General features: G+C 41.5%; 2 protein-coding genes across 5 annotated transcripts; one reads left to right on the top strand and one right to left on the bottom strand.

Moving 5' to 3' along the window:
- Positions 1–3: 3 nt before the first annotated feature.
- Positions 4–13,529, bottom strand: LOC118219541 (WD repeat domain phosphoinositide-interacting protein 1-like). 3 transcript variants are annotated; one of them, XM_035402769.1, is made up of 12 exons: positions 13,199–13,529; positions 10,299–10,381; positions 8,925–9,094; positions 7,632–7,728; positions 7,440–7,537; positions 6,812–6,904; positions 6,588–6,658; positions 4,985–5,092; positions 4,233–4,397; positions 3,952–4,059; positions 3,660–3,787; positions 4–3,224 (listed from the first exon to the last, which is right to left on the bottom strand). In XM_035402769.1, the coding sequence occupies exons 3-12, from the start codon at positions 9,021–9,023 to the stop codon at positions 3,103–3,105; spliced, it is 1,089 nt and encodes a 362-aa protein (XP_035258660.1). In that variant the 5' UTR covers positions 9,024–9,094; positions 10,299–10,381; positions 13,199–13,529; the 3' UTR covers positions 4–3,102. The 3 variants fall into 3 exon arrangements, with proteins under 3 accessions (XP_035258660.1, XP_035258659.1, XP_035258658.1); XM_035402768.1 differs by lacking the exon at positions 13,199–13,529 and adding an exon at positions 11,829–12,249 and having other exon boundaries at positions 8,925–9,091; XM_035402767.1 differs by lacking the exon at positions 13,199–13,529 and adding an exon at positions 11,829–12,248.
- A 132-nt stretch (positions 13,530–13,661) lies between these two features.
- Positions 13,662–23,663, top strand: LOC118219542 (cAMP-dependent protein kinase type I-alpha regulatory subunit). Of its 2 annotated transcripts, none has more exons than XM_035402771.1 (11): positions 13,662–13,747; positions 17,533–17,725; positions 17,938–18,105; positions 18,387–18,478; positions 18,596–18,657; positions 18,748–18,794; positions 19,032–19,190; positions 19,443–19,503; positions 19,825–19,946; positions 20,252–20,333; positions 20,561–23,663. In XM_035402771.1, exons 2-11 carry the CDS (start codon positions 17,552–17,554, stop codon positions 20,731–20,733), a joined length of 1,140 nt encoding a protein of 379 aa, XP_035258662.1. In that variant the 5' UTR covers positions 13,662–13,747; positions 17,533–17,551; the 3' UTR covers positions 20,734–23,663. The 2 variants fall into 2 exon arrangements, with proteins under 2 accessions (XP_035258662.1, XP_035258661.1); XM_035402770.1 differs by having other exon boundaries at positions 13,685–13,820.
- The last annotated feature ends 372 nt before the right edge of the window (positions 23,664–24,035 follow it).

Here is a 24,035-nt window from a genome sequence, read left to right as displayed (position 1 = left end):
TACTTTTTTTTTTTTGGTTTTGTGCGATTACCAAAATTATTTGCACGGTTGATGACATTATAGGCACATACAAAACAACTTTTCAACTTACACAGAGGGGCACACAAACATATCCATTATTTAAACAACAAAAAGGATAAAAATACAAATAGGTCATTTCCTTACTTAAGGATTAATACCATGGTAATCACATTTAAATGAGAGCATACTGATGAAGGAACTGCAGAAACAGTATTCTTTTTCAGTTCATTCATGTGTCTGACTTTAAGATGCTTTCACATTTCTGTGCCGGTAGAATGGAGAATCTGCTCATTTAGCTCATTAATCCTCTCTCACGCATAGCCAGCGTTCTCCCTTCAGCCCTGCACGCTCCCCTCAGTCTCCCTGCACTGCTCCGTCTCACCGCCCGGGAGCCAGAGCAGAGATGAGCTGTTCGTCCTCATGCAGTCGTATAAACTGTATTATTAGCGTCGCAGTGGATGTGATTGCGCCTATGGGCCAAGAGCCTGCTCGCTGTTTTTCTTCTTTTCTTTTTAAATACTGTGCTTTGTCCAGGCGGAGCCCGGTCATCCTGTGCCGTTTGTAACTGCGGTGACATCTCATTTCAGACGTCCGTCCAGCTGCCCTGAGAAAGGGGCCTTGAAGGACTGCGTTGTCGGCAATAGACTTCGAATCAGAGGCTGCTGCGATTGCAGTGGTGCTGCTCTCTGTGGGTTTAATGCTGTGAAGGGATTTTAAAAGCAAAGCATTGCCTCGTTCCTGTGAACTTCATGATAGCCATAGCAAAAGTGGAGCAGAGATAGACTTTCAGGCCAGCTCACTCGTAAACAGTCATGGAAACCTTAACTTACCCTTTGCAGTAAAATCTGTTCATTAATGTATTACTGATTTTCCTTTTGGGGGGAGCATTTAATATTTTAGAAGGACTGTAAATGTATAGCTGTAGAAAATGTTTTATTGAAAGTAGTTCTCAAGATATCCCAAATGAAACTGAAATTTGCTGTTGACATGTTACCTGAACAATCACTGCATTCCAAGTGCACACCTGTTATTTTTCACACCAGTCTTAGCAGCAGATATGAAGAAATGCACATTTCTCTTTTCTGCCTAGGCATAATTACGTGTACTCAGTGTAAATTAGTAGTTTGTGTATACGTCTGGTCTGTGCATTCTGTAGCATTCACTTGACCAGTATTAGTCACAACTGAAAACATGTTTTAGTATTTAATTTATCTTTTATGTTCAAAAGTTCCTAAACAAAAGCTTTTGAGATCTTAAATGAAAGGTCACACTCTTAAGACTCCCAGAGGAGTTGTGCATTGTGGTGTATAAGTTCCATGAAATATTACTTTCTACTGTGCTGCAACTATTTATGACCTCACTACAGGTTATCATTCCTGTTATTTACAGATAAATCTAGCAAGAGATATATTACAAGAAGAAGATTAAAGCCTGAAGAGTTTTTGACAAAAAGCAATGATATACAGTGACTGACAATAGTAGAACTGGAGAAGTAATACAACCTGTTATATAGGCCACCATGATGCACTGAATCCAACATCAGTTGAATTCTTAAAATAAGTTTTATCACTTTTGGAAATGTCAGAGACAGTACAAAAAACCTGTTAGATATTCACAACTATATATTTAATAAATATTGTTCACCTTCAGACTTTCCGTCTGCTAACAGAGTGGGTCTCTCAGTTCTGCAGATTCAGATTTTCACATTCTGTTTCCATGAAACAAATAATCACACCACATGTTTAGCCGTTCTTGAAGCCTTGCTGTTTCCTCTACCTATAGATGCCCTCAATAATATTCTTAATATTCCAAAGGAATTTTAATACAGATGTATTTTACAAAGTAAAATATCCAGGAAAGTGTTAGAGTCAATATTATCTTCAAAAGGCCAAAAGGCAAAAGACTCACAGCTGTACAAGGGACTGCTTATCACAGAAGCAGTAAAAAAAAAAAATACTACTCTAAACTGTCTAAAGATTTTCACATTTCTCTTTTTAAGCCAGTGGCCCAATAGACAACAATACCTTGTTCACACTGCATAATTTTATGAGGCAGTGGCAGTACAACAGACCTCAAAATAAGGTCACGTTCCAAAATAAACAGTAAGCATAGTAGATTAGTACTTAATATCTTCCTACCTCATCGCCACAGTCACATCAGCGCATCGCTACAGTACCACAGCTCAGTCTGTCAGTGATCAAAAGACACAATGTCATATACCACCAGGACATCATTAACCTATGACATCGCGATCAGTCACATGGCTCAGAATGTTAAGTTCTCTCCCTGTTTAACAGGGCAGTCGGCACAGTCAGGCACTCTGAAAGTGTGGCTTTAAAAGCAGCAGGGCTCTCTGTCCGACATGGCAGGAGCAGCTTCTGGGCAGCTCTCACATCCCCCAACCTCAACTGCACTCAAACAGTCAGCCAAAACAAAAATGTGGGGAAAAGATTTCCCCAGAGCTGCTGTTTGCATACACTGTTGCTAGAGCTGAAATAGGGTTGCAAGAACTCGAATGTAAAATGCCATTTGTATGTTTTTATAAGTTCTACAAGAAATGGGTCAACAACTTCTGAAGTTGCTGACATACTACGGCAAGAGAAAACAATTCAACTGAAGCACAACAGCCTGTTGAACATCAACACGAGAATCAGCCTTCTAATTCAAGAGTACTCTCAACCCCTACCTGTGCAGCATACTGTTTAAATGTGTCAACCTTACTGCAACCAACTAAAATTGAGAGTTCATCTGAGTGGTCTGCGATTGACTAAGAGGCATTATAGAGGGCAGAGTGTGCATCAAGTGCATTGTTCTCATTAAGATACATGGAACGAGTAATAAGTAGGAAATATCAGTCAAATTAAATACAGACCTATTGTGTAATACACAACAGGGTATCAAGGTGCAATACAAGATTTATATTTTGTCTAATGCTTGGGCTGGGTTTGGTAGTGGGATTCTAGCGAAGTATACATGTTAAGTTGCGCCTCCTTATTAGAAATGTGCCCTGCCCCAGGGCATTATGGACCTGGGGGGGGGGGGGGGGGCATCTGTGGGCTGGCCAGCAGACACAGATGAGGGTTAGTTATCCTGAGTGCTCACGGGAGGAAACTCATTCTCATCATCCAGACACACGGGTCCTGCTGCAAACTCGTGTTCTGGGATCACTTCGCCTTTCTTCACACCCCCGTCCTCTGAGTAGCCTGGTGAGAATGAGAGGGAGAATCACACGCTGCACTGCGCTACCTCCACACACAAAAACACTCAGCGGTGTACTGTGGAAAAAATATATATTTAGCTGAATGAAAATGAAAATTCTCCAAAACTGCAGTAAAAACTGACAGTAACTGTTTCAACAAGCGCTCCAAAATAATTATTTTATTTTCAGCACCAACATGCCTTCATAAATATATTCTGACATAACTAGCCACATAAAGTAACTACCACATGACATATTGCCCTGAGAACGACATGAAGCTTCTGAGGCATTTTTATTTATTGTTGGAGCTCAGGGCTCCTTTATTTAAAATATCATTTCACGGCAGTCTGGAGTTCAGGTAAGAGTAATTCAGTTCACCCTTGTTCGGTGTTTTGTCTCTCCTCTGTGCCCTGTGATCTTTGTGTGGTGTTGAGCCTACCCGTTAGTGCTGCAGAGGAGGGCGGGGTCGTAGGCATGGCAACGGTGGCGGCGTAAGACTGGTTGGCAGGCAGGGACGCTCTGGCCTCTGGCTCCGATTCCCCCCGGTCCTCCTCAGAATGGAACAGCCTGGCGGGTGTGTCCAGGGAGGAAACAGGCGGTGAGAACAGCGTCACGTGTACTCCAGTGCTGGGTTACCACCTCTGGCTGGCAGAAGGTAACCCAGCACTCTGATTCAATGCAGCTGTGCAGGGCTCCCACTGTTTCTCCACAGCATGTCATACAAAGCTCACCTGTGTTTCTTAACAAGGACACACTCTCCTCCATCCTGGGGGTCCACATTGTAGATGTAGAGATGTCCATCAGAAGAGGCCACCAGTAGGCGGGGCAGCTTCTGGATCCTAAAAAACGTAAGATGGAAACCTTTACCACGCTGGGCCGAGACAGGGCACCAGCACAGCCTCCTTACCAGCTAAGGCAACAAGTGCCTTTTATGGAGAAATACATCATTAAACAGGAGTATGCTTAATTCAGTATAAAGTGTCTGGAGACAGTGAAGCCGGTCCACACTCACGTGGCCAGCGCACAGATGTTCTTCAGGCCAAAGATGTTGAGGCGCACTGTGGCGAAGGCGCGGTCCTGGTTCATCATGCCGGACACCTGTGCTGGGAGGTAGTTGCTGGCGGCAGTGAACATCTTCCCGACGTATGCAGACCAAGTGGGAGACTCCTCCTCTCGACTGGGACAGAAGACACGCAGTCAGCCTCGTCAGTTCACACACACGCTGAGGGAGTTACAGACCACCACAAAATCAACAGCACAGCCACAGAATTCTATTATCAAGAAAATTGTCTAAATCCAAAATGAAAGAAGAAACCAGATGATTTGCCTGTAGCAATCAACTGATGGCAAATCAAATAGTAAATAACAGATTGCAAAATGAACATTATACGGTATCTACTTCAACTCTCAAGACAGGACAGGGGAATGAGATGGAATGAGAGCAGCTGAAGCAGTTCCTTCTTTAGCACAGATGTAGCATATTTCATGTTTAATTTCAGCACTGTGCACACAAACTTGTGTCACTAGCGCCCTCCTGTGGCCAGTATGGAGGATCGCTGTGTGCTGGGAGCAGAGGTCAAAGGGCACCCTGGCTATTAATGGAACAAGAGCAGGCAGGTGTGTGGATAACAGGGTGAGTGCAGACAGGTGTGTAGATGCAGGGTGAGGTCGCCACTGACAGGATAAATGTGGGTGAACACAGATAAGGTGTTTAAATGTTAGGAGTGTAGACAGGTGTGTAGGTGGCACTATAAGGGCCTTTACCTGGGGCTGTGCTGCTCCAGTTTAAAGATGTGCACCGTCTCTGTGTTACTGGAAGCACAGAGGAACTGGGCGTCGGCACTGAAGGACAGAGAACTGATGCTGACGTACCTGCAGAGGCAAACACAGGTTATGACACAGGTGAAGGGTCTGGATCAATGGCAGCTTGTTATCCCCATGAGGCAGCCAGCCCATGCAAAAGACCATATTCCTGAGGTAAACCGATTATTTCAAATCAATCTTAACTTTCTTACACAGAAATTATTTTAAATTAACCTTAACTTTCTTACACATAAATTATTTTAAATTAACCTTAACTTTCTTACACATTAATTATTTTAAATTAACCTTAGCTTTCTTTCATAGGAAAGTACTTTTTTGCCCTTCTATGAAGAGAATATTTGTTTGCTAAGGCACAAAGAAAAGCGAGGCAAAAGTGAGAATATATCAGGATGTATTCCAGCTGTACTAGATGGATTATGTGGATTATGGCAGAAGCAGAGGATCTCATCTGATATCATGTAGACAGAAGTTGCCTGAATGCATGTTAACTATACATGAAGTAATTCAGAGTGTGCATGCATACCACTGATTGTAAATATAATACGTATCAACAAATCCACGCTCATGTCTGTGAATATATTAAAATTGAAATTCAATTGAAATTAAAATTCTATAAACTTTAATTCCATTAATTGAATTTCAATTAATTTTCTCAACTGACTTTTGACTGTTGCAATGGAACAGAGCTCATCCCTGGTACCCTCCAGGGATGCCCAGCAGTACAAAATGGCTGCTGGACAGCAGAATGGAGAGAAGTGGGGGCTGGCTGTGTGTTATGTGTGTCAGGATAAAGAGGATAATCTAGCAACAGTAAGGCCTTTACAGTTATGTACCAATAGAATAACAAAGAACCAATCAGATAATGTGGCTAACGTTCATTCCTAGAGAAACTGAAAATAATAATGTTATGCAGGCATGCAGATTACACATGCAGGCTATTTGGGGAGGGGGGGCATTAATAGGGCAACAGGGCATTGTTGTAAAAGAGCATGCATGCTCAGTCATCCTACCTTGTATTAATAATGGTTAACAATACCAGTTAATCTTAGTGCCACATAAAATTGATTACATGAATACATATTTATTGTCGAAGCTTGTGACAAATTGTGTAAATATATTTAACTGAAAGCTGTATAACATGAATCTTCAATGGGATAACTATCCTTGCTGTTTGACAAGAATGAATGTACAAAATCATTAGGAAGGAATTTTCATCAGCGCTGCATGCTTTTATCTAAAATGTATTATGAATGAAAAGGAAAACCTCCTGTATCAATGCTAGTATAATTTAATCTCCCTTGGGGACATCACCATCACTTCTCAGAAAGCAGCCACAGTCACATTCTGTCGCAACAAATGCTTGATTGCTATTATCAAGCTTTGAGTTTTTTTGTCATGGTGACTGTTTCTCCTGTACCTGCTGTTCTGTCACGCTGTCCCTCTGTGTGCCAGTATGACTGTTCTAGTTAGTGTGTGCAGCAGTGTCAGTGTGTTCCCGCTCACGCCTACTGGCGGCACGCAGCGCGTTTGCACGCTCTCTGACCTCTTCATCCCGCGGCGGAACTCAAACAGCCGCGTTCCCTCTGGGACGGTGAACACTCTGATCACAGTGCCCTGGGGTGAGACAGAGGGTCAGAAAGGGGGTGGGGGGGGGGCATTTATCAAAAATCTCATGCCAATGCTCGGAGTGTGAGAAGAGGTGTCAGGTGGGCGGGGCCCGTGCACAGTGAGTGGCAGGGGATTGGGCACGGTGGAGAGGCGTCTCACCCTCTCTGAGGCGCTGGCTAGCTTGGTGCCTGAAGCGTTGAACGTGATGGCCGCCAGGGGGCTGTCGTGAGCTGGAATCATGGTCACAGTGCTCTGCGAAAAACAGACAGAGCAAAGACAGGCTCTCCCAGTCAGTCAGGGAATCAGCATGCAACAGTCACTCTCCCAATGGGGGCCATGTGCCCAGCAACTGTGGCCCAGCAACTGCGGCCTAGTAACAATAACCAGGAGCTCGTGCACGAGCCCAGGGAGCCAGCGGGTTCTTTATCAGAAAGGAAAACCTGTGGTCTGATATCACCCTGAATCCTATCAGAAGCAGAAGAGTTCCTATCCAAGAGAAAGAGAAATGCAGAAGTTTACCGCACTGACTAAATTGTCTTTATTTTCGTAGCTACCTCTGCGTTTTGCAATTCTGTTCAAAAACATAAAAATGACTCAACTGAAGCCTGCTGCACCAAGCCATTAGCTTAACTTCCTGCAGCAATCATCTGTGCACAGCTTGGTCTCTCACAGCTTCATATTTTGTTCTACTGGCAACTAGACAGTTATACATGTCAGTCCTAGCACTTGGCATGGAAATGATCTGGGAGGGTATGCCTTTCCAGTGGTTCTGTGGTGGGATCCTCACCAGATTGTTGGCATCGTAGATGATGATCTCCCCAATGGTGGCACTGCCAGGGTAGGCCAGGTAGGAGTTGGAATGGTTGATGGACAGTGCACAGAGACCTGGGGGGGGGGCGGTTACAGTCACATGTCACTGAGAAGCACACACACACACACACACACACACACAGACTCTGCAGGCAGGAATGCTCTGTACCTGTGGGGTTGGATGGCGTGTTCAGTAGGGTCTTCAGAAGCTTCATGTCCTTGATGTTGTGGATGTAAATGGACTCCTCCAGACACACAATCAGCCTCTGCATAGGGAGCAACCAAGCACCACGTGAGATAACATCCTCACCCCACACAACTACACACTCCGGAGTAGTGGAGACCAAAGTGCTGTGCACTCAGCACTGGGGCGAGGAGACGCACATGCAGCTGCTCTTATTACGCTCTGATTATGCACTCTAATGTACGAGCAGTGAGAGGAAATGCAGAGGAAGGAAGAAGATCAAATGATCTGCCAAGAGATGCAGCTTGAACCTGCTGGTGTGTGCTTCACCGTTTCAAAGTCCTTCATCTCCACTCTGTCTGGCCCACACTCAAATACCCTCTGGCAGACTGCTTTTTTTCAGACACCCAACAATAAATGTGTTCAGTGTACAACACTAAAATCCTGTGTTCGCAGCATTGACTGCTACTCTGTACTGCTGCATGACACACTGTTACCTATTAATCTTTAAGAACTACACTACTTATGATATGCCTATATTGAGAAAAGATTTAGACACATGTAAGGGAAAGATGAAATGTTTCATAAATAATATTATCCACATCCTATGTAGTAAACAACATTTTTTATCTTTCCATTGATAATTGAATCAGAATGATTTTCATGATTTTTAATAGGTAAGTGGTACAAAGGTTTACATTGGGTTGCATGAAGATTCTTCCACTCAGACAAAGGATTATATTTTTGTCAGATGGAGAGGACGTGGCCCTGACTTCACTGAAACAGGATCAGATGCACTTACACAACAAGGTTCGCTGCAGCTGAGACCTGACCAGAACCCAGCAAGCAGATGGAAAACAGACAAACTTAAAGCTCAGTATTCACACAGAGAACTTCCATACTTTAGTACAAACAGAAAATAAACGGATGCAGTGTGCACTTATCAGATGAAACACACATGTCTTTTATAGAAACAGCTGTTGTCCTCATGAACGTTCACTAACACAAGCCTTGCATGGGTAGCTGCAGATTAGTGAGTCATTAATCTCTTCCAGGTAATGTTGCCTTATCAGAAGAACAACGCTTACAATGATGCAGGCACTCATCAAACAAACTTTTATTGAGCCTCAACAACTGACACGGCTCCAGTATTGCAGTGCCAGGAAATAAAGCAATACCATGACAATACGACTGAAGAATGCAATATGATCAAGTGCACTGGCCCTATTCCCCTGAACCCGAGCCACTCCTTGGTGGCTCCAGCGCCGTGTGCCATACCTGCCGGTTGAGGCGGACAGCCAGGATGTTGTTAGAGTAGCTGTAGTTGCAGATCTCTGTGCCTTTCTTGAAATGGTAGACGTTCATGCGGCGCGGCATGGCCAGGCTGACCACCACCACCAGGCTGCTGGAGAACAGGCGCTCCACGATGTACACGTCCGGGGTTTCTGCTGACCGGGGGGGTGACCAACACTCTCATCAGCATGGGGTAGTATTGGGCTGGGGCCACACACAATCTGCACACTCGCTCCTATTGGCCCATGGCAATGTTTAACACCATGCTCGCCACTCTGAGACTGCAAGTACCTCTATCTGCATCAGGATTACAACTGATTCAAAGGTCATTGCAGAGTTTTTAAAGAGGCACTTTAAAGGCCAATTAGGCTGAAGACTTTTTGTAAACAGCAAGAATGATGACAAACAGTCACTACACCAAGCCACCCTATGAAAGTGAAAGCACAATTTGCCTTGAACTTTCAGTTGCTAAATGAGGGGTAAGAGTCAGTTTTGCAAGGCAGGAGAGGACAATGTGCTCATTCAAACTCCAGAGACTGAATGTATCTCTGGTATTAGTAAGTCAACCTAGCCGTATTTACCACCGTTTGAAAATGCCACAGTGCAGATATAAAGGTGTAAATATTTATACAATACATATCTAAAATATGTAAAAGGTTCCAGGATTTAGCTTAGACCAGGAAGAGCATGGTTTGCAGTCCTCTGGGGAAGAAAGTTTTTGTATTTCCCCAGTAAGCACATCGAAATTCAACCAATCATTGCTCTCCATATTTTAGAGGACATATATCCATCCAAACACACTGCAGCTTGATTGACTCTCTCCCTCCCCTTTTACTCATACCATTGCCAGCATTTAACCTACCTCCAATAACCAATTGCAAAACATATGCCTGTAGTTCCAAAACCATGGTGCTGACAAGCTCATATCTATCCCCCCCTAGTTCCTTTACATACACACATGCACTCTCCAAGGGAGGGACCATCCCACTTCTGACAGAATGAGAAGCCCTCAGTAGTTATAGCCATACTGTCCCTGCAGGCCTGGGCTCACTCAGGCATCCATCCAGGGCCCATTCTTTGTGCTTATCAAAGCTGTGCAGCAGGTGGACAATGCAGACCACAGCACTGCGTGCGGGCCCTGGGATGCAGCCGCACTGTATGCCCTCTCGCACGGCTGCGAAAGCCCTCCGACAGAGACAGGCAGCCTGAAGCAGGAATCCCAAGAGACACACGCAGATACGCAGCTGTGAGAACAGCATGCATCGTTCTGTACTGGAGGAATCAACGGTCAGACGTGATTCTGTAACAACGAGGACCCCTGTGCATTTGCTCTGCCAAGCAAATTGTGAAAATACTTACCACTTTCATGAATACAGTCCAGCCTGTCCACCAGAGTCACAGAAAACAGTCGGTACCCAGTCTTGGTCCCGACAGCCAGAGATCTGAAAGAAGAAATTCAGTCCAAACAATAACACCTGTTCCAATACCTTCCTCTGCCACACACTCACTAATCTGAGAAAAAATACACACACTACAATTGACATTCCTTCCTTTGTGATTTGCCTTTCTGTTCCAATTTAGACAAATGCACATATTTATATTCCACCAAAGGTAATCAAAGACACCTAAATTAACTAATTTAACAACTTTCAGAAAACAGACACAAATGCTCTCCCTAACAAAAACCAGTCCGACTTAACAACTGTGCATCTATTTCTCTTTTCTCTGTCCTGGGATTTTATCAGTCTGAAAGCTCTCTCTCATTATAAATCTTCCTTATCAGTATGAATTTATGGAGCAGCTGCAAGCGGCTTCCAACAGATGTGTTTTGACAATGTTTGAAACAAGAGAATAAATCAGGATAAAATTATCCTTTCCATAGGAACTTCTCTAATAATAAATTCAATAGCTATTTATTGCCCCACATAGCAAGCTGACAGCATTGCACACTAATAAAATTAACAACTTTCTCCCCTGCAGGAGGACTGCATTTACATCTGTTATGTAAAATGGTCTCAAACAACAGCTGGCATTATAGTGACATGCACTAAATAGGGAACCTTGACATGCAAAATCAGTTTTCATCAAGTTAAACAACCCTCTGGACACACAAACTCTTGTTGATCATAAAATTTTCAAATTTGAATTATTTGTTCAGTTAATGTATGTTGTAGGTTCATCCTTTATAGTGTTCATGGGAAACAGAAAATAGCTTTTAAGCACAGTTAGAGAAGAATCCAGTACATTTGACGTTGGCTGAATTGTCTAGACTGTAGTACTCTAAGCAATCATAACTCAGCACATTGAAGCACAGCAAGATTAAATATAATCTGGTGTAGCCTACACAATGAAAGGTTTCAGGCATCTGTACACAGGTGATTCAGGAACTATCTATTTAGAACCTCTTCCTTCATAGAAACTAGATCACCCCTAAACTTGTCAATCTGCTATTTTAAAAGTCTCATCAACAGCTGCTGTTAAATGCGTTTATAATTTTACACAAATGCATGTATTACGGTGTGTATTACCTAATTCACAATTGAATGAAACTTTATTATCATCAGCCTTCAAACAAAACAACAGAAGTCTAAGACCAACAAGAACTGAGCAAACCCCTTAATGGCTTTACATGTGTCCTTCATACTTCAAACATCTGCCTTTCCTTAGACCCCAATATTTTATCCAGCAAAACAAATCATCGTTATCATACCTTATTAGCTAAAGTAAGATATTTCCATAAGCAATAAAACAAAAAGGACATGTACAGTAAGTACGTTAGCTTAAAACTATTAAGAGCCTAGCTACACAATATGACAGCGACAACTGAAATGTCAACAACAGCAACAAGGAACCAAAGCTGTGTCAGTAGGTCTGTAACTGAAAGCTTACGTAGTGTCTTGGTTGAAGGAGGCGCATATCAACCCTTCTGGTCCGCCTGGACCATCGGCTCCTTCTCTGGTCTCCATCCCGATCCCTACCACCCCCTCCGCCCCGGTTTGGATGCCTGGGATCGGTTCGATTATGTAGCCTACTGTAGAACCACTACTGCGTCCCACAAGATATTTGGACACTTTAATCGTTTTTCATATATATTACGTTTGTTGAATAGCCAAACGTCTGCTACCCGGATGAAGCATACATTATTTCAGCTTTCAGAAGGTTAGCTTAGTTAGCTAGCTACCCAGCTAGCATAATGGTTATAAACAAAACAAAAAAACAGCTGACAGCTTGTAGCGTCACTTAGATGCCACATTGCCGTTTGCTCAGCGGAAAGACTACGCTAGACGTCCACCGCACTTCAGATTGGACAAGATGCACATAGATTGCTTTCATTGGTTAACCTGTGCTACTTGAGACTAGCACCTCCTCCTCAGTAGCTGCTTTCGATTGGCAGAAATGACCTTCACTCTCGGCACGAGGCATTGTTTTTGTTGTTTTCAAAGAGGTGGGACGGGGTTCCGTTGTTCATACGTGGATAAATCAAATGCTTGACGAGTCTGCCAGCATAGTTTCTGGATACCATGATATAAGCTTTAAATGTTCAGTCCTCCAAAGTGATCTAAAAAAAGCCAAATATATTACCAGAACAACGTATCCTTAATGTCAAACCTGCTCGATGGCAGCTGGCTATTAGTCTCAATTCATCTTGCTTAATAAAATCACAACTGACACACTCCCCAAAATGGCCTCAGCCTTCTTCTAATCTCATAGATCTACAGCAGGATGACACGGCTTTCGTTTAGAAAGGATTTAGAGAGATCATCAAGAGTCTTTCACTCATTCAAATGACAATTCATTTGTGCATTACAAATTCAAACAAGGGTATGCTTTCTCTAGTACATTTGTTAGTCATTTCTCCAGTCTTGCACTGATGTGCAACAGACCATTGGTGTGTGAACGGCTACAATTTTTGACTAGTAGTGGTACCTTCCCATCCTACAGGGCTGCTCAACTCAAATGCTAGACACTGTGGCTGGAGTTGAGTAGTGCTGTGCACTGTGGATGCAGACAGAGAATTGCCCATCGAAATGAGGCTCAGAAAACTGGCAGGGCCAGGCTGTTGTGGGACCAATTTCTACTGGGGTAGTGGCTGCAGGCCCTGGGCCTGCACCTTCTGCCTGGACCAGCCGATCCATGGCTTTCCAGCATGTTGGTTGTGCTGGTACTGATTGTGAAATACAACTACTTTGCGGAGGAGAATGGAGTGTTGTCATCATGTACTATTAGAAAGAATTATGTGGAGAAAAGGGGGCACTCACCTTTTCTGTGATGTACCAGGGCTGGAGTTGGCAGGAGTGGTTGATGGTCTAAGCCAGATATGCAACTAAGCCAGGGGTGTGGAACATCCTCTTGGAAGGCCATGTGTATAAACAGGTTTTTATTGCCACCGATTACCATGGCTGCTTAGTTAGCAGGATGCCAACACCGGCTACTGTAAAATATTTAATATATAGACAAATAACTGTCTTTAGATGTCATTCATGAACTTACCAAGACAAGTAGATCACATAAAGACCACTTCATTAAGAACAGGAGTTGGAATGCAATACAAAAACAGACATAGTCCTGCTCACCATCCCTGGCTCTAAGCAAAGAAAACAACAAATATCTGTTTTCCTCCAAATATCACGACTGCGGTTCAGCCTGGCTCTTTAAGGTCGTCAAGGGTTACCACAGGACTGTGACGTTTACATCTCCGCAGTCAGAACGAGGCTAATTGACGTCAATGCGCGTCTGCCATTGGTCCTGATCTGTTTCCGGTGTGGCAGCCATTCAAGGACTGGGGAAAGAGAAGCGAAGAATTTGAGGTAACGTCGGCCAGTGTTCGACAGGAGATTATTTTTTTAAGATTGCAAAGCAGTGAAAGAATTGATCACTCCGGTAAGCAACAGAGAGTTTTCTTCCACCACTTAATATTTTGCGCTGAATTGTTGTGCACACGAGGGAAGCGCCTGAAACAGCCAACGGAAAGTGTAGCCAGCGCCTCCCGTTTGTTATGATAGAATTTCAAGATGGCGTCAGTAGGAGAGGGCTACGCGGCCCTGATGTTTATTAGATTCTGAAAGTTCTTCGTGAAAATTGTTGTACATTTTGTATAATCTTAAGGTTTTCATAATTGTTTGCTTCAATCGTTTCGAACGGCATTAATTTGAGGTCTACATTCAGTGAGTTTACAATGTATTGATCGTTTAGCTGGGGATCTAGCCTTAGCAAAGCAGGAGAGTGCCTGTCAAATTTCATTTAACAGCGCTAGCATTACCACTGGCTCGTGAACGTTGGATAGTGACTAGCAAGCTGACGTTCTACTTGAAGCTGTGCTCGCCTGTTGACCGACAATTTTTCGGTTGGTAACGTTGCTAGAAAATAACTGGGATCATGCTCAGTGACGCCTTAAGTTCTTTCAGCAAAGTAGCTTTAGGTAGCCAGGGTTAGCTTGCTAACTTCAGGGAATTACTAACGTATTAGCTAGGCATCTTACCTGCTCGAGTTGGAGGTTTGATTAGTTACATAACTGTTAGCTAACCCAACTGGTAAATATAGTCGGCTAACATTAGCCGATGGCTAAAAATGATTCAGATATTTGACTAGAGATTGTCACTTGCTGTAGAACCTGCTATCTCACTGCCAGCCCGGTATTAAACAAGGCGCAGTGTTTACAAACGCTACTGATACATTTGCATGACTTAACATTGGCTCATAAATTCGGTTATTGTTACGCGAAGTAACGTCAACAAACGAATTAGTAAGGAATAGTGGGGGATGTAAACGCTGGCCAGGGGAACACGGAGAAGGTCATGATTTATGTTTATACGACAACTGTAATCGAGCTAGCAGTCTAGTCACCTTGACCAGATTTATAGTGACCTGTATTTAAATTACCCGCACCAAAACCTATGGTAATCCTGATTTGCGTTTTATTGTTTTGATCTTTGTGAAACATTATTTCTGAAATCTGTAGCTCTGGTTCATGTTAAGTACCTTTTCAAATAATCATTTTACTTGAACTGTAAGCATACATTTTGTCATTCAAAATTTTCAGTTCTTTTGTTTAAATATTTAATGACATCACCTGCTGAAAGAATAGGACCACTTCCACTTTAGCAATAATAGTGCCAACGTGGAAATGGTACTATTCTTTCAGCAGGTGACGTCATTAAATATTTAGTTATGTAGGCTATATATAACTATATTCAAGTTTAGTTGGCTAGATATAGACCTATATGTTTTCTGTGTGTATATTATGTATCCCCATTTGAAAGACTACAATGTTCTGCTTTAAAAATTACCTCAATTTTGCATTCATTTATTGGTAGTACTGAAGTTTCACACGTTTTGGCTACTTTGCTGGTTGAGAGTATTCTCTCAAAGTTGCCCTTTTGAAGGAAAAGTAAGAAACCACCGAAGTTTGTCTAATTTTAAAATTTATTTAAAATTCAAATATTTTCCAGCATATGGAAAATTGCTTTTAGCTAGCTGCTTGCTAATGTTTAATTGAAAAAATACGAATTGGTAGCATTATTTGTTACTGGGTTATTTGTTTCAGCTTTTCTTGATCTTGAAAGATTATGGAAAGTATAGCGAATTGATGACCTTAGAATTTCAGTTCATTTTGCCTCAGTGCCTTTCATATCAACACATTAGGCCTGTGCTTTTTAACTGTGCCATTTTATACATTACAACATTATTGTAATTTGAAAGTAAGTTATTTTTTATATTAAGAATGGCAACCAGTATGTAAGGTATGGTTCAGCATGTGCTAATTTGCTTGTGGCAGTTCTAGGACGGGAGTGAAGGTAGCTTTCAACAGACTCCACAGGCAGCTATTGTTGAACACTGAACAGAGGAAGATGGTGTCAGAAACATCTTAAATTCTGCATATAATTAAAGGACCACTGCTTAATTATTGCCTTGAATTCAAAGAGTGTAAGTTTTCTAATGGCACTTATTTGGAATTCTCCACAAACATATAGTAATTGCCCTCATTATGTGTAAGCTGAACTGTGAATATATACAAAAAAAATCTCAATTTCAAAAAGATTTCAGTTTAAGAATATTTCCATACTTTTTGCAAATATTTTTGTGAATATTAAACAAACAGTTGCCTTAATTGAGGACATTTATTTGAATACTTAAGCTATTTGTTAATCACAAATAAAGTGCATCCATGCAGCTATACATCTCTCTGGTCCAGGACTGGGCAGGCATGTGAGAGGATGAGTCCCACATTTTAGTACTGTTAAAATGTGCTGTACTGGCCATACCTGCGGTGGATAGATACACTCAGATTTCATCCAAAGAGCATAATACAATGCAGGGCTCGACAATAAGGGAGTGCCTGCTGGCCCAAGGGCACTGTAAGTTTGGTTTGGGCCAGTTAGTTGATCTACCTTTAGTAAACGGGTTAGTACCCTAAATAAATAAGTCTTATCCCAGTCAAAGAAAAAAATTCAAGAGTTTTCGTTCAAGAGCGTAAAGGGAAACTGCTACAGCTTCGTGTTGTCACTATACTCAATACAAACTCCATGTTTTTTTGTTTTTTTTTAATGTCACTTCACACTGCTGAGGGGCATACAAAGTTTGTACAACTCAGGATAATTGACACCCAACTCCATGGAAAATTTTGTGTGAGGAATTTGAGCACATATTGTTGTCTTTAAAATTGGTGCATGATCAATTGTAAAGATGATGATATCCTTACACAAGTTCAGCGACTCTTAGTTAAAAAGTATTCCAGTCAGTTGACTGTCATCATGTCTAGGTGGGATACAGGAGATTTCAGGAAGTGGTGTCTTATCGAATAGGCTAGCCACAATAGAAGAATGAAATCAAGGAAATTTTGACCTTGTTTGTTAGCCAAACTAAGGATAATTCATTTGGACAGAACGGTAGCCAAATAAAAGATGAGGAAACTACCTATAAAAGGGGGGAACTTGTAACGAGTAACGAGGTGGATAGCTACCTACCTAGCATAGCTAACCTTTCTGTCCGAACGATTTATCTTTAGTTTGGCTAACAAATGAGGTCAATTGTTAGCCAGAGGTAGGAATAAGAACAGTCATGTCTAGATGGGAAAAGACATTCAGTGTACTGGCACCTTTAATGCCTGTTATTTTGCTAATGCAGGGGTATTTTACAAGGGAATATTTCTGAGTGGAGCTGGATCAAAATTATGTGGACAACTCTTCAATTCCAGTCATCACATAGATTGTGATCTCATGTTATTGCCTTTAATTTTAGGTAGTCATTTACAGACATGGTTTCCAATGACATTCACCTCAGATATTTCTCAGTTGCAGGACATGAAGCTCTACCTTGCATGCCAATGCTTTTTCCCCACAGTTGTCTTATCATCGTTTTAATATGTATTTTTATATGTGAGTCAGTCATGAGTTTGTACTTAATACAAGAAATACACTTTAAAGCAGACAGCTGTCTTTTCTTAGTCTTTTGATATGACATTTATTTTTAAACAAATTCCCTTGCCTGTCTTTAAGAAACTTTCAGTGTTTTGTATCTGTAATAATTTTTATTTCCTTGCCATGGTGAAAGTGCTGTCTGTCTGACAGATTTTCCTTCCCCTCCTGTGGTCCAGATCTGATCAGAAGGTTACCATGGCATCCAGCAGCACCAGCAGCGAGGAGGAGAAGAGCCTGCGGGAGTGTGAGCTGTATGTGCAGAAGCACAACGTGCAGCAGCTGCTCAAAGACTGCATCGTGCAGCTGTGCACCTCGCGGCCCGACCGGCCCATGGCCTTCCTCAGAGAGTACTTCGAGAGGCTGGAGAAGGTGTGAACGCTCAAAACTGCGCCGCCAGTTTAAACTGCTGCACGGATAGCTGTATATAGCTGTAGCTCCTGTATCCTCTTTGCTAGTCTTAAACAACATAGTGTTGGAAGCGTTGTTTACGTTGTATGTTTTTATACCTTTAATAGGCCAGTTTCCCAACAGTCACTGAGGCGTGCCAGTGGTTAAGCCAATGATTGGTGTTTTGCTGACAGGAGGAGGCCAAGCAGATTCTCATCCAGCAGAAGTCCAACTCTCGCTCGGACTCGCGGGAGGACGAGGTCTCCCCTCCCATGAACCCCGTGGTGAAGGGGCGGCGGCGGCGTGGGGCGATCAGCGCGGAGGTGTACACGGAGGAGGACGCGGCCTCCTATGTCAGAAAGGTGACTGGAGCTATGGGGAGCGCTTACAGTCCTCTTAAGCACACACTGCTGACAGGACTTTTAGCCATGTCGATGGCCTGCTCTGCAGCAATACTCGTTAAGAAATGGCAAAATTGTAAATGCATTTGTATGTAGTGTAAATGGTTAATGCTTTCTATTAATTCATTTTGCAGTTAATTTTTTTTGTCTGTTCCTTCAGATAAGTGTTGCGTTGCATTTTTGTGATATAATTATTTTAAGCCAAGATACTCAGTGTATGTATCTCTGGTTTTTTAATATAGGTTATTCCCAAAGACTACAAAACAATGGCTGCTCTGGCTAAAGCAATTGAAAAGAATGTGCTCTTTTCACATCTGGATGACAACGAGAGGAGGTAATTGAACTCTGATCTCTAATGTTTTTCCTCTGCTCTAGCAGAGAACGTTAAGCTCAGTAAGTTGAAATATCATTTCTAGTGTTATACAGACCTATCGCACATTTTTTTTTCCAGTGATATCTTTGATGCTATGTTTCCGGTCACGTACATTGCTGGAGAGACCGTCATTCAACAAGGTTTGAATGCTTTTCATTTTGATAAAATGTTGACCGTCACTTCCAGAATAAACAAGATTCCATTGACAAATATTTTGTGTCCATTGTCAGGTGATGAAGGTGATAACTTCTATGTTATTGACCAGGGAGAAATGGATGTGAGTATAATTGAAGGCTTGATCCCTTTTACAGTGAAATAACACATTTGTCATTGGGTTTCATGCTTGAGTTTGTCTTTATCACAGCCACTTACAGCATAGATGAATGGTTTATCATAGCGGCATGTTGGGATTTAAATGCATAGGTCCATAGCCCTGAGCAGCAGTGAAAAGCGCTGAAATGTATGTGCAATACTAATGTGTTGTGTCAGTCACACTGTTCATTATTTGTGGCAGGTCTATGTCAACAATGAGTGGGTTACTAGTATTGGGGAGGGGGGCAGCTTTGGAGAGCTGGCCCTGATCTATGGCACCCCAAGAGCAGCCACTGTGAGAGCCAAGTCCAACGTCAAGCTGTGGGGCATCGACAGAGACAGCTACAGGAGAATACTGATGGTGATTATTCCCCCTTCATTTGGTGTGACTTGTGCCTGAATAAATATTGACTCATGTTAAAGGATAACCATGCTAAAACACTGTGCAATTAATTGTGTTGTAACCTTTAACTGAATGATTTACATATTTCACCCGGGTTTCAGCATACTGTTTGTTCAATTATCAGCATAATGTAATATTTTAGTGTTTATTTTAACCATGAGGAGCGAAATGACACAATTCCTCATCCTAACACTGGGTCTTGTCTTTCAGGGAAGCACTTTAAGAAAGAGGAAGATGTATGAAGAATTCCTAAGCAAAGTATCGATTTTAGGTAAGGGCTTGTTATGCTCTTGTAGTCAGTAGTTGTGTGTATTATTTTGGTTGGCCCTAGAGTGCTTGACCTCTGTTGTTTGGGTGTGCTATAGTTCTGGCCTTGCTAACCAGATTTCCTCCTTTGCAGTAAGATGTCATTCATCTTTATTCATCCAGTGCAGTGAATGTTAAACATGCCTGAACGTAACTGTTTAATGTGACACGGTCATGTTCTAGATTTACACTTGTAGATTATATTTAACACCATTTTATACAGGACATGTGAATGGTGCTGCTGTGGTGTGGTTGAGCTGCTGGTGTGACTGAATTGTCTCTGCAGAATCACTGGATAAGTGGGAACGCTTGACTGTGGCTGACGCCTTGGAACCTGTTCAGTTTGAGGATGGACAGAAAATTGTTGTTCAGGGGGAGCCTGGCGACGAATTCTTCATCATCCTTGAGGTAGAGTGGTAGTTTAACTCCATTTTAGATTTTTAATCTTAGGTCCCATAGAGGCATCTGCATGTTTTTTCTCTAGCTCTATTCTAGTGTATGTGTGTGTGTTTTTAATAATTTATTAATACATTTTTTGAATAAATAAAATGTTACAGAAAAGAGAACTGACACTGAGTGAAGTGGGCCAGATTGCATTCGTTGCTGTGTAAATTGGGGGGGCTTTAGGTTTGAGACATGCGGTATGTGTGAGGTAAGGGACGGGGGAAGGTACTTCTCATGTGTTTATGGCGGTTTGGCGGTTGTGTCTCCAGGGCTGTGCCGCCGTGCTGCAGCGCCGGTCCGAGAATGAGGAGTTTGTGGAAGTTGGTCGGCTGGGCCCCTCTGACTACTTTGGTGAGTGTTGTTCTTCAGGCTTTTTCACTGAGAGTGATTGGGATCCAGCCACGATAACCCAAAGCTTCCCCGTGGTCTAAGTTATGTGTGGTTATGTCACACTGCCCAGGGGAAGGGATTCTGAGATTAACATTTCAGATCATTAGTGATTGATTACAGAAATGTTTAGAAAAGTGCCCGTGTGCGCCATGCATCTGAACACGTATGCCTTGTCTTCCTATCTGCAGGTGAAATAGCTCTGTTAATGAACCGCCCTCGAGCGGCCACTGTGGTGGCTCGTGGACCTTTGAAGTGTGTTAAGCTGGACCGACCTCGTTTCGAACGCGTTCTGGGTCCCTGTTCGGATATTCTGAAACGGAACATCCAGCAGTACAACAGCTTTGTGTCACTGTCTGTGTGAGAGTTTCCCAGCCCTTCCCGTAATGCAGGGTCCACCAATGCAACGTGCGTTGTCACCATTTTCTTGTTTTGATTGGCTTTTATTTTCAGGTTTTTCCAATATCCAGCTGCCCACCAGCATCGCTGCTTTGTCTGTCTGTGAATTTTGCATTTCTTTGCCATGAATATGCTTCCACATGGCAGAATGTCTGGCATTCTATTGAGCTGGAACAGCTATGGTTCCCTCCTTCACCCCTCATGCGTGTGCAGGTGAGGCTAGTATCCAATGTTTGAATTGCTTTGAAAGGGTGATGCTACTGTAAGAAGCTGTTCTAGAACAGGTAGGAATAGGAGAAAAGTTTTTAAATTTGTTCAGTGTTTTGAGGCTTTAAAGACCTTTTTAAGACATTTGAATTTGTATTGTTGTTCAGTATTTTGAGATTTGGCATCTGTAGCTTAAAGAAAGTGAGACGCTGCCATTTTGTTTGCTAATAGTTTATTTCAAGGGTACTAGAAGTTAAGTGCACCATTGCAACCATGGTGATCTTTTTCTTTTTTTTTTTTAAATGGTTGCACATATATTAGCGGTTTAAATAACAAAGCATTCTATTTTTTGCACAGTTCCAGTGGTATACAAATATGATCAACGATGTTTATATGCGCCTGCTACTTTTCAGCGCTGCAGTGTGTCCCAGTGATTTCAGGAAGGTGGATGTTATCATCCCTACAGAATGCTCTTTAAAACATCCCTTTCCCTTGATCATTCTGTAGTTTCCTGTTTTTTGGTATTCCTTTATGACTTCTCACTAAGTTTATTTCCTGTTACCAACTTCCCTAGCAAGGAAGTGTGTCCGAGAATCATGTAGACAGCTGTGTTCTGCTTTCTGACAGAGTTCAGTATAGAATTCCCAAATACAGTTACACAGCTAGTGCCAAATATTTCATGATGGCGTCTAGCAACAGCGTATAGCCTGAATATATTTGCTATGGATAGTATACAACATTTGCACTCCTAATCTATGTTTGTAATGTTCCTATATAAGTGAATTGACTTAGAGGTGGTTTAGTCCACAAAGTAAATGAGGAAATTACTTGTGCTTCTTCTAAATTCGTAGATGGAGGTAAAGCAAAAGCACAGGTTCTGCAGATAAAATCTTCACTTCTATAACTGAACTGTCAAACACCCCTTTGACCCAACCTCAGTTGCAGAAAAACTGCCCATTGTTCACAATATGAATGATCATGCTAGCTTAGGGACAGCAAAGAGGTTTTCCAGTTCATTCTGTTACCTGAAAGAGAAATGTATTGAGTCTTAAGTGTATTTCAGTATTTACCAATTTTGTTACATTTCAGTATGCAACAAATGACAATAAGCATTTTTACAGCAAATTCCACCATTCTTTAATGTATTGTAATCATGAATTCCTTATACTTATTATTGTTATTATGACTATATTTTAATGTATAGAGTGAACAAGTAGAACTGTAGTGACAGACAGGAGTGACAAGGCTCCAAGCAGGTAGTGTACAGTTAAATCTTTTGTAAATGCTTATTTTTCCATAAATTACAGGTGCCCAGTGCCATGACTTATATAAACTATGTTATATTATCCACAGATTAAGAGTGTGTAGATTTGTTGTGTATAACTGTCATGAAGTAATATTTTGTTTGTGTGTAAAATAGGCACACACGCACACACATACACACATACATGACTGACTGATTTTATGTAACATAAGTTATACTGAAGTATTCAGATTATTTTGTAAAAAAAAAAAATTTAAAAACCATCACAAATGCTTAGAAGTCAGGCAGATGTTTATTTATATATCACAAAAATCACTTCCCACTAATAAAGGGTGTGTGCTGAGTCACAGAAAGTGGACGTTGTTACATATATCTCAAATGTTGCTTCTGTGAGAACCGAGATGAAGTGTTAAAATTTGGGAATTCTGCTGGGTTTAAAGTTCACTGCCATCATTCTGTAATTTATGTGAAAGAAAAGTTACTTCACCTGTACAAAGGGTCAAATTACTGGGGACAGCAAACTGCTAGTATTTTTATGAATCAAAGACTTGAAATTGCAGATAAGATTTCTTCACAAATATTAATTGTAACCTTTTGGAAGGGACGTAAGCAGGCCTTGTAATTTTGCAAGTTAGTTTTGAATGATAAGTTCATTCAAGGTTATGTTCATACTTGATTTAATTCAGTGGAAGGATAAATGGCTTTGTGTAGAAATATTTTGTTTTCTGAGAGCGACTTATTAACTGAGTAGGTTAATTTAATCTAAGTAGGTCAGCACCATAGATGGATACTATATACACATACATACAGTACTGAAAACATCGGCAGTGTGTTTGCAGAATTAACATTTCATTTGCTAAAAAGGCAGAAATAGTAGTTGGTTGTAGTAACGTTTTTGAACACACAGTTGGAACACTGGTTTTCCCTGAAAAATTCAGATTCTTTGCTGAACTGAATATTGAGCATATGAAGGAAATGTATTTGTTTTGCTTCTCGTTTTTTAATTTACACCCTGTTCTTTTGGCACTTTGCGGCTTCACTCCCCCTTTTTATTGCTTTTAAAGCTACATTTTCTCGATGAAGCAGCCAGTAAGTTTGAATTGAATATTAATTACATTTACAGCTTTATAAGTCTGTGCAATCTGAGTATGTATGTGTGTATGTATGAAAATGTATGTACAAGGAAAAAAGTCAACATAGTTTGCCTTAGCTTATGTAACCAGGATATAGAAACTCCTGCTTGCCCGACCTTCAGCAAGTTTGTGAAGCCTGCAGTCATTAGCTGCTGGCTGTCAGAGGACCATTTTTCTAATGTTATCCAATGACTGTATAAGATTTGATTTACTCTATGTGCTAAAACTATTATCCTTTTGCTATAGATTGTCCTAATGGCAGGTCAAGCAATAAAAGATTGAATTCTTAAATCTTTGAGTCAGGCCTGTTTGTTCATTGTGAAGGTTTCATGTACAGCTTATTTTTCATTTTTGGCATGAAGCATATTGTATTTTTTGAAGTAAATGAAAGCACACCTGCTATTTCACAAGTTATCAGTTTAAAATGAGGCAATTTAATTATCCCAACACTGTGGCTGTCTAATGATTGGCTTTCTTAACATAAGTATTTAATGGGGATATTAAGATATACAGTGAGTTCCATAATTCTTGGGACAATGCTTGTCTAGGGTTTGGCCTATGACTAATCTGTGTCTCTTTTTTCCTATTTCTCAGCCTCATAATGGCTTCCTTGATTTTCAGTCGCATAACTGGTCATGTTAACTAAATAAATGCCTATGACAG

This window comes from Anguilla anguilla, chromosome 2 (genome assembly GCF_013347855.1).
Source record: "Anguilla anguilla isolate fAngAng1 chromosome 2, fAngAng1.pri, whole genome shotgun sequence".
Taxonomy (NCBI): Eukaryota; Metazoa; Chordata; class Actinopteri; order Anguilliformes; family Anguillidae; genus Anguilla; species Anguilla anguilla.
This window is presented reverse-complemented; position numbering and strand designations above follow the sequence as displayed.

Coding starts and splice junctions, on each gene's coding strand:
- LOC118219541 (XM_035402767.1), bottom strand. CDS start 11,905: ATGGAGACCAGAGAAGGAGCCGATGGTCCAGGCGGACCAGAAGGGTTG. Junction 7,729..8,924: donor CTGTCCGCCTCAACCGGCAG/GTATGGCACACG, acceptor CTCCCTATGCAG/AGGCTGATTGTGTGTCTGGA. Junction 4,398..4,984: donor CTGGAGCAGCACAGCCCCAG/GTAAAGGCCCTT, acceptor CTTCTGTCCCAG/TCGAGAGGAGGAGTCTCCCA.
- LOC118219542 (XM_035402771.1), top strand. CDS start 17,552: ATGGCATCCAGCAGCACCAGCAGCGAGGAGGAGAAGAGCCTGCGGGAG. Junction 18,795..19,031: donor TTGACCAGGGAGAAATGGAT/GTGAGTATAATT, acceptor TATTTGTGGCAG/GTCTATGTCAACAATGAGTG. Junction 19,947..20,251: donor AATTCTTCATCATCCTTGAG/GTAGAGTGGTAG, acceptor TTGTGTCTCCAG/GGCTGTGCCGCCGTGCTGCA.